The sequence below is a fragment of the Gymnoscopelus braueri genome (genome assembly GCF_963280865.1).
Source record: "Gymnoscopelus braueri genome assembly, chromosome: 17".
Taxonomy (NCBI): Eukaryota; Metazoa; Chordata; class Actinopteri; order Myctophiformes; family Myctophidae; genus Gymnoscopelus; species Gymnoscopelus braueri.
This window is the reverse complement of record NC_137617.1, coordinates 50,602,458-50,615,453: the sequence shown is the minus strand read 5'-3', so window position 1 is coordinate 50,615,453 and position 12,996 is coordinate 50,602,458. Positions and strand designations below refer to the sequence as shown.

The 12,996-nt window shown below is 42.0% G+C and overlaps 1 protein-coding gene across 7 annotated transcripts in view; it reads right to left on the bottom strand.

Annotated features, from left to right (window-relative positions):
- LOC308104853 (uncharacterized protein) overlaps window positions 1–11,154 on the bottom strand; it is a 33,487-nt gene extending 22,333 nt beyond the window's left edge. For all 7 annotated transcript variants that reach the window (XM_080455420.1, XM_080455422.1, XM_080455419.1 and 4 more), the window contains exons 1-4: window positions 11,110–11,154; window positions 10,308–11,015; window positions 7,456–8,145; window positions 6,393–6,511 (exon numbers count right to left, since the gene is read on the bottom strand). In XM_080455420.1, the coding sequence (XP_080311546.1) occupies window positions 6,393–6,511; window positions 7,456–8,145; window positions 10,308–11,015; window positions 11,110–11,140 (1,548 nt within the window). In that variant the 5' untranslated portion in view covers window positions 11,141–11,154. The remainder of the gene's footprint in view (window positions 1–6,392; window positions 6,512–7,455; window positions 8,146–10,307; window positions 11,016–11,109) is intronic.
- Between the last annotated feature and the right edge of the window lie 1,842 nt (window positions 11,155–12,996).

Below are 12,996 nucleotides of genomic sequence, written 5' to 3'. Positions count from 1 at the left end.
TTAAATTTCCTCCCCAGCATATTAGCTTGAGCATAAAGTGTTCGACGCTGCCTATACAGATCATCATCATCCGTCAACTGGTCTGTTATGACATGTCCCAAATACTTAGCTTTGCTACACACAGGTAGCACTTGCCCAGCAAGGTAGAAGGATGGAAAGGAAAGGTTTTTGTCTTCCCTTGTCCTGCATGCCATGACCACACTTTTTTTTGCATTGTATTTGACATCAAACGTTACACCATACTCTGTACAAATGTTTAGCAGCTGTTGAAACCCAGCACTGCTGGGAGAAAGTATAACCAGATCATCCGCATACAACAGGTGGTTAATTAGGGTGTCCCCAATCTTGCAACCTGTATTACAGTGATTTAACTGGACAGAGAGATCGTTCATATATAAATTGAACAGGGCTGGGGAGAGTAAACTCCCTTGCCGGACCCCATTACTGACAGAAAAGGGAGCCGATAGGACTCTTTCCAGGACCTTGGACATTACACTAGCGAGAGCTATAGGTCTGTAATTGTCCAAGCTCCCCACCTTGCCCGCTTTGTCTTTAATCACGGGCACCAGGGTGACAGACAACATGGAATTTGGCAGTACCCCATGAGTCATAAGTCCAGTAAGGCAGATAGCCAGAAGGACCGCAACCTTAGGACTGGCATGTTTAAGGTGCTCAGCAGTGATATTATCAGAGCCACTAGCTTTATTATCTTTTAACTGTTCTATAGCTTTACGAACCTCATTAGCTGAGAAACCAATGGCAGAACTACTAATAATGTTGTCCAATTCATATGGGTCACTTTTGACACAATTAAATGCCTGGTAGTAGTGTTCCCTCCAGAGCTCTACTATATTATCCTCCCCAGAGACACCCTCCATGTTGCAAGGTAGGATAGCATTATTTCTGTTTAGAGCTCTCACCTCCTTCCAGAACCCATTCACATTATGGCCAAGTAGCTTGTCAGCCATAGAATCTGCTCTCATTTTAGCCTCGTGCCTACCGATATGGCGCACAGCTGATTTAAAAAGAGTATTAGTATTCTTTTTATGGTCCAGGACTGGTCCCTGTCTGGGGCGACCAGCCAGGACCCACGCCTTATGGGCCTGCTTAGCTTCTGCGTGATGGGCTGCCACATACTTGTTCCACCCCGGCTTTACTTTTTTGATACTATTCTTCTGCAGAAAAAGAGGTCTGCTGGCCTCATACATAGCCCCCACTATACAGTCATAGAGAGCACAGAGGTCCTTGCTATGATTATTTATTTTACAGTTTACATCGGCACATAAAATTGCATCATAGGGCAACAATACATCACTGAACAGATCATTAGTTCTCCCAAAATAAGTCAGTACATCATTTTTTGAGAGTTTGGACCAATCTAGTTTTGTTTTAACGGCACTATTACTCTCTTTGGTCATTTCAGGAAGTCTGTCCACATCAAGCACTACCACTACAGGGACATGGTCTGACATGGATACCTCATAGACAATCTCCATAGATTCTACAATAGCATGAGCATCAGCAGTACTGATACAGTGGTCGAGCCAAGAAGTTGTGTGCCATGCTTCACTTATATAGGTGTAACTTTCTGCAGGCAACAACACCTGACTGGATATTATGAGGTTATTATCCTCACAGAAATTAATCATATGATTAGCAAACATTGAGTGCTTATCAGAGAGGTCGGCATTCATGTCACCCATGACATAGACACAGGTAGTTTGATTGTCTAAAATAAAAGAATTAATAAAAGCTAATCTGTTCAGGTATTCATCCTCATTCTGTTGACTTTCATATGGTGTATAAACATTAAGTATAGTGACCACTTTGTTGTTTACTCTACACTCCACAGCTATACACCAATCTGTGTCAAGTCTAATGACCTTAATCATAGAGTCAAGCTTTTTGTGCCATAGAATGGCCACCCCTCCAGGGATCCTTCCCCTCACTATACCCAAGGTGAGGTCAGTTGTTGACTCCCCCACACCATGAAATTCGTCATTAAAACAGTTCAACTGTCCCAAGTCCTGTTTAGGTAGGAACGTTTCCTGCAGGCACAAGATGTCACAGCATTGCAACAGTTTATCCACTTGTGCGCGTCTGGCAACGTCTCCTGCACTGTTACCAAGGCGCAGCCCCCGACAGTTAAAAAAACCAACACGCATAGCAGACTAGGCGCATTGATCGGCCGTAAGCCCATTCTGCATATTATTACTTGCTTGCACGTTGATCTTCACTGCAGCCCCGACAGTCCCAGCCTTGCGCGGTTCATAATACCGTCGAATGAGCGCTCCTTCTGGCCATAGCTCAGGGGCATACATCTCCCCAACCTCTTTACATTCCGCAGTCACTTTAAAAGATCCAAATCTGCTATGAGCAATGACAATCTTGTGACATGTAACCTCACGATTGAGCTTGTCTTTAAGATACACAGAAAGTGTGTCAGCATCCAACTCAGGACAGAACTTGGTAGCAAACACACTCACGAGTTTGGTCTGCACCGTTTTGATGCTACTCACAGCACTGGTGCCGACGATGGGAGCAACACCTGGCCTCCTGGCCCGTCCATTGTTGTTGCCAGCGTTTCGCGACCCCCTTAGAGCAGAGGCAAGCCCCGACCCCTGCTGGGGCCGGCCCTTTTTCACAACCAGGCTGAAGGATGGGATTTCAGGATCGATAGACCTTTTCACGGTCCCCGAGGCCGTCGCCACCTCTCCGCCCGGACTGTGTGATGATGCCGCTCCCGCCGCAGCCTGGTTCGCCGCACTCATCCCTGGCGTGGTCGCTGTTGTCCTCGAACCATTCGTCTCCGGCTCCGTCGCACTCGTCCCAAGCGTTATGCCACAGCTGGATACCTCGCTCCGCAACTGCCGCGCAGCAGGCTCCAGCCCCGGGTCACCAAGACCCGCAGCTCGCTCAGCAGGACGGTGCTCTAATGCTGCCACTCGGTCATTCATATGCTCGCATACCTCTGTCTGGACCTGGGCGACACGTTTCAGAGAACACACTTCCGCATATAGCTGCTCCATTCTCCGTAGCAGACAACTTGTGTCAATGCTGGTAAACGACACCGGCGGTAAATCCTCCAAATAATGTGATACAAATCTAGGTATATTCTCCCCAGATTCGTTCAACACTTTGAGACACAGTTTAATGTTATTCACGTCTTTATGCAGCCCTTTGTGGGCTATGTTCCTCTGCGTGGTAGCAGGGCACAACTCGAACAACACTTTCTTAGACGCCTCAATCCCCTCGGTGTCGAACGTATTCGTAGCCAACAGTACGATTTCATCTTGGCTCAAAGTTTTGATCCTTGCAGAGAGAAAGTGTAGTAACTCATCCTCCACAATGATTTTGTCGTCAGTTGTTTTGTAGACTTCAGGTTTAAGCCGTGAACGTTTGAAAGTCGGAGCTGGCGTGCTGCGACCCTCTCCCTCCGCCATCATTCCAGCTATATATAACAGTGCCACAGTGACACTAAATTAAATAAAACAGTAATTAACTATATGGAATAATTGAACAACCTCTATATCTGGAGATGGTTAATACTCACAACCAGCATAGAGTTCATCGTATAAATGGAATTACACATTACAATTCTCAGTGTTCATTTTACTCTAAGTGTAAAAAATAAATCAATAAAATCATCATTGTAAGTGATGGCATTCTCATCACAACATCATACAATACAATACAATACAATACCCTGTTGACCATCAACACTGCTGCTGAGAATTATGATTATGAATATTTTTTTTTTACCACTTTCAACCTGGCGTCCCTTTAGTGGGCATTTAGCCTCGATCTCCAGGCTTTTATTGTTTAGTTTTGCTAAAAAATAAAAGCCTGGCCCAACGAGTCGGTGTACTCGGTATGAGGAAGTGTTTCATTTCCCAACCAACCAGAGTGCAGTGGGCGTCACTCGTAATGTTGTGTTAACGGGGCGGGGGTTGACGGACAGATCGGTGAACCAATGGGATCAGGCGCAGTCTCTCTCCGGCTCTATACACCCGCCCCTTTATACACGAAATCAGGAGGGTTGGGGCAGGCTAGTGGGCATTTAGTGGGTCATTACAGGTTTCATTTTCAAACAGTTAAACAACTAGCAGATCTACAAGCCCATGACGCATTGCGAGCTTTTACTTTGTCTAGTTTTATTAACTGTGTTTTTATTAACTGTGTTTTTATTAACTGTCAGAATACTGAAATCATTTCAGTTTCATATAATCATATCGTCCGGTAACGTTGTGACCTTTGTTCTCTGAGAGAAGAGACTATCTCTCCATCCAACATGTTTCATAAAAAGGGGAATGACCCCACGGTCCACCTCACTTGTGACGTGGATATTTCTTTAAGACACAACAATCGTACTGACACGCACGGTTATATAAGGCCCAGGTGTGTGTGATTACACTGGTTTTAATTGATCGACACCGCTTCCGAGCGACATGGAGGTGGAGAGATAGGCTCTTCACTCAGAGAACAAAGGTTACAACGTAACCGAACGTTCTCTATCGTATCGAGACTATCTCTCCTCCCAACATATTTCATATGTATGGGGAACTCTGTAAGACACCTTGTGAGGAAGCGAAGCAGTCCAAGAACCTAGAGCCAACACCAGTGGGCTCCGACCCAGAATATACTGTATTTAAAATATTTACAAGTATGTTCAATTTAAAATATTTACAACCCCTGGGGCGGCCGGACAGCCAGACGCCATCCGCCGCTAAATGCTCAGACGCAAGACGCGAGCCCCTCTGGTAAGGACCCTGAGCCCGGCCCTACCAGACGCTAAGGCCAGTGACCAAAGGGGTGAAGGGCCGCTCAAGCCATTCTGCCAGACGCAAGGCCGGCTTGACTGGTGAAGGTGAGCACTCAAGACAGACTCCTTAAAGGGAGCGGATGCAGCCACGTTCAGTCGGTAGAACCGGGTGAATGTCGATTGAGTCGACCAATCAATCAATCAATCAATCAATCAATCAAACTTTATTAAGGACACATGGTCCATAGCACATAAAATAACATACAATACAAAAACAACAGAGGCGGACATAGTCCACATTAAAATCACAAATTCATATACAGGCTTACACGCCAATGGTTCCACAGTTTAGAAACAAACCTGACCGAGCTATATAAAGGTTTATTCAGGATTAAAATGATGCTGTTGGCAGAATCAGACAGCCTACAAATACATTTGTACATGAGGTTCCGCAGCAGAGCGGAACAGGTGGGTACACCGATACTGACGAACATTTGGCTTGCACGGCTGCATCGTGGCACGCCACTTTAAGCAGTAGTCTCATGCCATCATTATAAGCTACATTGAGTTACTGCATACTGCTCTTTCTGTAGCGCCGCCACAAGTGGGCAGTATACATAGGTGTACAAAAAGCTTTAAATAGTGTGGACTTCACAGAAGCTGAACACATACTAAACTTACGAACAATCATGTTGGCTTGTGCATATAACATTCTACGTTGTCTGTAGATGTCCCTATCATCAGATAGGTCATTTGTCAAATAATGGCCTAAGTACTTGACCTCATCACAGACCTTAAGGGCAGTACCAGACAGAAGAAAGACAGGAAATGACAGTTTACTGTCTTCTCTACTTCTCATAATCATGATATTACTCTTCTTTGCATTATAAATAAAGTCACAGTCTGAGCCATAAATTAAAGAGCAAAGGAGAAAGAATACTTACCTGTCTTACTCCATTATTTACTGTGAAATGAGCAGAAACACAGTTACCCCATCTAATACACATTGTCTGATGTGCGTACCAGAACACCAGTATTCTTATTAAACATGTAGGGACCCTTCTGTTCTGTAATATTTTGAACAACTTTTCGTGATTAACACGATCAAAGGCTTTAGACAAATCAATAAAACATGTCAAAATTGTGGTATTTTGCCCGTTATATAAATCTAACATTTCCTTTAAGGCAAATATACACATATCTGTGCTATGTTTAGGTTTAAAACCGAACTGGTTGTCAGAGGTCAGGATAAACCTCTACAATTTGTTCAGTATAGTTCTCTCTAAGACCTTATATGAAATATGTTAGGTGGAGAGATAGTCTCAATGCGATACATATTATCAACATATTATCATATAATATTTATACATCTCACATATGGCTATTCTAAAATAGAATCACAACACATCACTATGCAGCAGGTTGTGAGCTTGTAGATCTTCTATTTTCAAACATAATAGAAAAAAAGGGGTATTTGTGAAATGTTTTGGAAAAAAAGTTGGGACACCAGGGTGGAAGTGTTTAAACATCCATGACAGCAGATACTTTCACATTATCATCAGAACACATTTATATTTCATCTCTTTACTGTTTACTTCTTTCATTATAACATTCATATCATATTACTCACCTTGTATAGAGTTTGTGTAAACACATAGTCCTGCAGTATGAGATTAGCAGCTCTGTGCCTGTCCTCCTGCTCCCCACCAACCACCATCAGCCTCACATCTGGTAGACTGTGATGTTCTCCTGACACACACACACACACACACACACACACACACACACACACACACACACACACACACACACACACACACACACACACACACACACACACACACACACACACACACACACACACACACACACACACACACACACGTAGAATTAATGTATTTCTCATTTAGTATTACTAGAGGTTTGTGGCCCTCACATCACCGATCCGACCAATATGCCCATATATGGAGATATCTGCATCTTGTCAGTCCTTGTACCTTTTAAGCTCATATAGGGAGATTGCTGATGCCATCAGTATATGCCCATATATGGGCAAACCCCCTTTTGTGCCCATATATGGAGCTGACTGATTTCTTTGTGTCATATGTGGGCGTGGTTATGGCTGAGTCATGGGTCATGAGCATAATGAGAATAGAGGGTAGATGTCAATCATTACATCAAACAGCCTTCATATCATCTGTCTGGTAGAAACCTTGCATGTTCAAAACTGTTACTTTTCAGGAAATGTAAGAAAGAAGAATCTGTTCTAATGGATCCAATATAGTTATTATTTAGTCACATGCTCTTGTTAATACATTGGTTCAATATTTATAAAATCCACAGACATTTGTTTTTCAAAAGTAGATAAAATAGCAGATCTACAAGCTCACAAAGCTAGGCTATTTTCTGTTATTTTAATTTTAATAGTTTATTATTTACTATAGTGTATTATAATTATCATCATCATCATCATCCCTACAAATGTATTTGTAGGGATGATGTATTATTATTATTATTATTATTATTATTATTATTATTATTATTATTATTAACCTTATTATAATAATAATAAGGGTAATAATAACAATAATAATAATAATAATAATAATAATAATAATAATAATAATAATAATAATAGTAATAGTAATAATAACAATAATAACAACAATAATTATAATGTCTACAGACATTACCTTCAGACAGAGCTCTCAGAGCATTTATTTGTCTGTGTGTCTTCTTCAGAAATGTCTGGACATGTTCTTCTATGTTCCTCTTCCTCTCTGACATCTTCTCATCTCCATCATCTTCATAGTGTCCACCTCTGTTTCCTGACTCCATCTCCTCTATCTTCTGCAGCAGCTGTGTGACCTGAGTGTCATCTGTCTCCATAATGGTGAAGACATGATACCTGTTCCCACATTTGTCAAGAAGCCAGCGGAGGTCTTCTCCTTCAGCCTCAATGTGCTGCTCAATGCTTCTGTCTCCCAGATGGTCTCCATAGGTGAACAGTACCATAGAGTGACTCCAGAGACTCTGTGACAGAAGTGTCATGTGTTCCTCTGCTGCTACTCTCTGTGCTTTGGTGAATGCTTTATGAAGAGGAACCGTCAGAAGAGCAGCATGTGGTCCAGGAGGACAGAGACACACACTGTTCTGGATCTCCAGTTTGTCCATCTCTGAGGTGTCCTGTAGTGGACTGTTGTAGAGCCAGCCTGGTGAGTCCACCACTGTCACCTGTCTCCCTGCTACTTCACCCTGTCTCACCTCACACTGCCCTGACCTCAGTTCAGTTTGAAAACCACTTCCTGTCAGAATGGTGTTTCCTGCTGAACTCTTCCCAGAGCCCTTCTCTCCCAACAACACAATCCTGAGGTCAGTCAGTCCTGTCAGAGAAAACAGTGTTTACTTTCACTTTGTTTAACAACATTTTCAAGGTTTTTGTTTTAAAACAGATGATCCACACGCTCATATTGCTTCCCAGCGTGACACACTGTGAGCTTGTAGATCTGCTGTTTTAGCTATTAGTCATATAACAAAACATATTGTTACTGTAAATGAATGCCCTTCTTCACCATACAAGAGTGTCGCACAAAAGTAGTGAAAACAGAAGATCTACAATTTTATTTGCAGGAGAAATGTTATCGTTTAAACATGCTAACCCAGGTGTCACTATTAAAAACCAAAAACAAAATCCCCAAACATAGTGACAATAGCAGACCTACAAGCTCACAACGCGTCGCAATGCAACGCGTTGTGAGCTTGTAGATCTGCTATTTTCACTATTTGGCATATGATGAAGTATATAGGGCTTAACCACATATAATATGTTCTTGTATTCTGTTTTTATTTTACTTGCTGATGAAATGTTAGTGTTTAAGCCATTAAAACTAAAAGATTTTAGCATTGGCTTTACAAAAATAGCAGATCTACAAGCTCACAGCGCGACAATTTGTGCCGCGCTGCAGGCTTGTAGATCTGCTATTTTTATTTTATTTTAGAAAAATCTTGAAAGTGTTTGAATTTTTTTTTTCTTTCTTTTAACACAAATTGTCTCTCCTGGGGGTCCCTCGCACAAAACATCTTCAGATAGGGGTCCACGGCCCGATCGATCAATCGATAGATATATACTTGTAGAAAGTGTCAATATATATAATATTATATAATATATATAGGGGGTCCTTGACACAAAAAAGTTTGAGAACTACTGGTTTAGATGATACTTCAGGTCTTAATGGATTAAACATGCTAACCCCGGTGTCCATATTTTAAAAAAAAAAGTTAAAATAGCCGATCTACAAACTCACAAGGTGACACGTTATGAGCTTGTAGATCAGCTATTTTCACCATTTGGCAAATGATAAAGTATAGGGCTTAACCAGATGAAACCTAACATTCTGGGGAAATAGCTGATCTACAAGCTGTCGTGTTGCACCGTGTTGTGAGGTTGTAGATCAGCTAGTTTCACTCTTTTGTGTTTTATAAATAATAATAATAAAAGGAAGTGTTTTGGACATACAGCAACGATATGTTTAAAACATTGTACCTTTGTTCCTCAACCACTAAACTACTTCAACACTATACTTAGTTGAGTGGAGTCCCCCAGGGGACTGTACTAGGCCTCCTCATGTTTTCACTCTATACTAAATATATTACCTCACAATAGCAGATCTACAACCTCACAACGCGGTGCAAAGCGACACATTGTGAGCTTGTAGATCAGCTATTTCCCCAGAATAGGGATGCTAGGCTTCATGTGGTTAAGCCTTATATACTTCATCATTATGCTAAATAGAGAAAATAGTAGATCTACCTATTTTTAATATAGACACCAAGGTTAGCATGTTTAACCCATTAAGACCTGAGGCCGATTCTACAAATAACTTCTAAACCAGTAGTTATACAACTGTTTTGACACACGCGCACACACACACACACACACACACACACACACACACACACACACACACACACACACACACACACACACACACACACACACACACACACACACACACACACACACACACACACACACACACACACACACACACACACACACACCATCTAAAAGTGTAGAGAAGATTTGTGTTAAAAAAAACAAAAAAAAGCAGAAGTACAAACTGGCATCGCGGCACCAAGTGACACGCTGTGATAGGCTGGTTCCAGACCATAGACCCCACCCACTCTCTGAGTGGACCTCCTCTTGGTCTGGTGTTGTAAATGTGAACCTATAGGATTTATTCTGTACAAAATGTATTGTCCAATGAGAGTCAGAGGTGGGGGTGGGGATCCCTTAGGATTGGTTTAGGGAAATTGTAATGACCCTCCCCCTTGTACTGGCTACACTGGAGCCCATGTCAGACTGAAGCTCCACACAGCTTCAGTCTGATAATCAGGCTAACGCTGTGGAGCTTGTAGATCTGATATTTTTGAATAGCCAACGCTAAAATCTAAAATAACACGGATGCTTTACCGGTTTTAATGGGTTAAACAATAACATTTAACCAGCAAGTAAAGTCACTTAAACAAAGTAAACAAAACATACCAATGTGTTTTGTAGGTCCAGTTGTTTGTTTCTGAGCGTCTGTCCTCCTTTGTTCTGCTCTTCTTCTGATGGTTCTCTCCTTCTCCTTCAGTTCCTCTGAGACGTGTTCTTCTGTCTCATAGTGACAACCATTACTAGTCACCATCTGATCTATCTTCTCCAGCAGCTCTGTGACCTGACTTCTATCTCCTCTGTCACTAATGTTAAGAACATGGAAGCGACCTTCACATTTCTCAATGAGAGATCTTATCTCAGGGTTAGATCTAATGAGATCAGTGTCCATGTTGTTTCTATCAGCTACAGTGAACACTATAATAGTGTGTTTCCACACTCTGTCACTGAGGAGAAATCTCACATGCTCCTCTGCTGACATCTGTGTTCCTACATATGGACTGTCCAATCTGATCACTAGGACAAAGGCATGGGGTCCTAGAGGACACAGATTCACACTCTGTTGGATTTCTAACTGAGTCAGTTTAGGGGTCAGATCTAGGGGATAACTAGACCACCATCCTGGAGTGTCTACCACAGTGACCTGTCTGCCTGACACTTTCTCTTGTCTCATGACACTGTAAGATGTTAATCTGTTTGCTTTAAAAACATCTCTGCCCAGGATGATGTTTCCTACTGAACTCTTTCCACTGGGTCTACCTCCATGTCCTCCCCCGATCAGAACAATTCTCAGTTCTGACGGGTCGCTGTTCTTCCCTGGATGGAAAAATAAATATAATATTCATAAAGAACACAGATGTGACTAAACCAGTATCAGTTTGTTGGTTTCATGTGTTTTAATAGAACTCACCTCTGATGGAAGCTGAGGTTCCACTGGACATCCTGTCTACAGCTGTTGTTTCACCTGGAAAACAGTCAAATAAGACAAAACAATCTATTATTATTATTACCCTTATAATTACCCTTATTATTATTATAATTATTATTATTATTATTATTACCCTTAATATTATTATTATTATTATTACAGTTATTATGCTCAATGTATCTGTACTGCTATATTTGACATAAACATGTTACAGGTTCACATACTGTATATAATCTCAGTTAAAGTTCTATAGATTAAAATAAAATTGTATATTTATATACTTTTAACTCTTTAACAAGCTGGTTCTCAAAGGTTTTCATGTCAAGGACCCCCCCCCCCCACATTGATATGTATTTGCAGAGTTAAATGAGAGGTCTCCACCAGGTCAGGTTATTGTGGGCCAGCAATGTTCAGAATTCACCAATCAGGATGGAATATGATACATCGGACAGATCCGTCTTGGTCACTTGTCTATAGAGATACTGGCCCTCATTTATCAACGCAGCGTATAAACCGGCTTATATTTTTCCATATATTCGGCCGTACACCAACGTCGAAGTCACATTTATCAACGAATCCTACACAGCCAATACTGGTGTACATCAGGTCGGAGCTTTGATAAATCTCACGTCTGAAAACGAGCGTCATTTAAATAACACGCCCTTAAATATTCTCAAAACGCCCCGATTTTACGACATGAAGAAGAACCAGAATACGACCAAAGACATCAAAAGCCAATAAGAAAGAGTTTCCCCCGATCGCCTCGCCTCGCTGCCTGTCAAGTCACACACACATCACTCACTCACTCACTCACTCACTCACTCACTCACTCACTCACTCACTCACTCACACACACACACACACACACACACACACACACACACACACACACACACACACACACACACACACACACACACACACACACACACACACACACACACACACACACACACACACACACACACACACACACACACACACACACACACACACACACACACACACACACACACACACACACACACACACACACACACACACACGCACACACGCACAACTGTGTCTTTCATGTAATCCGTAGCGGTACAATCTTTGTCACGTAGGCTTGTAGCCTACATGAATGACATGTTATGATACCAATCACATCGCCATGAATGGAATACGTTTGTATATTAATTTATTTAACCCATACAGAGCAGTGCACAAGCAGTCATGTAGGATATTCCCCGTGAGACTCGGACGGGCGGCAGTGATTCGTCACCGTGCCGCCACGTTAATAAGAGATTGGAGCGTCGGGTTTATATCCTTAACCCAGCCAGGTTGTAGTCTTCAAAACTCTCTATGACATAACTCCATAACATAGGACAAGCTACTGTAAGTTTGTTCACCTCACTGTCCATGAAAAGATCGTCGGGAGTCCCGAAAATGCGCTCGCAGAAGCGCTGTATATTTTGAAAATAGCAGATCTACAAGCTCACAAGGCGTCCCGTTTTTTAGCTTAGCTCTGCTATTTTAACATAGCCAATGCAACTGAATGACTGTTAAAGCAGTTTGTTTAAATTACTTTATAAAATGTTATATTTTCACAGGGATTATTTATTAGTGTAGATATACATTTAGGAGTGGATTATGTGTCCAGATGCCTGTCAGACAGTCAGACAATGCTGCTCCGTAGGTCTAGAATGGAATAGACGGGCGCAGCCAACGTCAACAACTGGTCTCGACCAGACGTGAGATCTCAGCCTATGGTAGGATGAAGCCCACGTCAGGATATATTGATAAATGCCGAAAGGTGTGGTGATCTCGCCGTACGCCCATTATTTGGGCTGCACCGCGTTGATAAATGAGGGCCACTGTGTACTGATT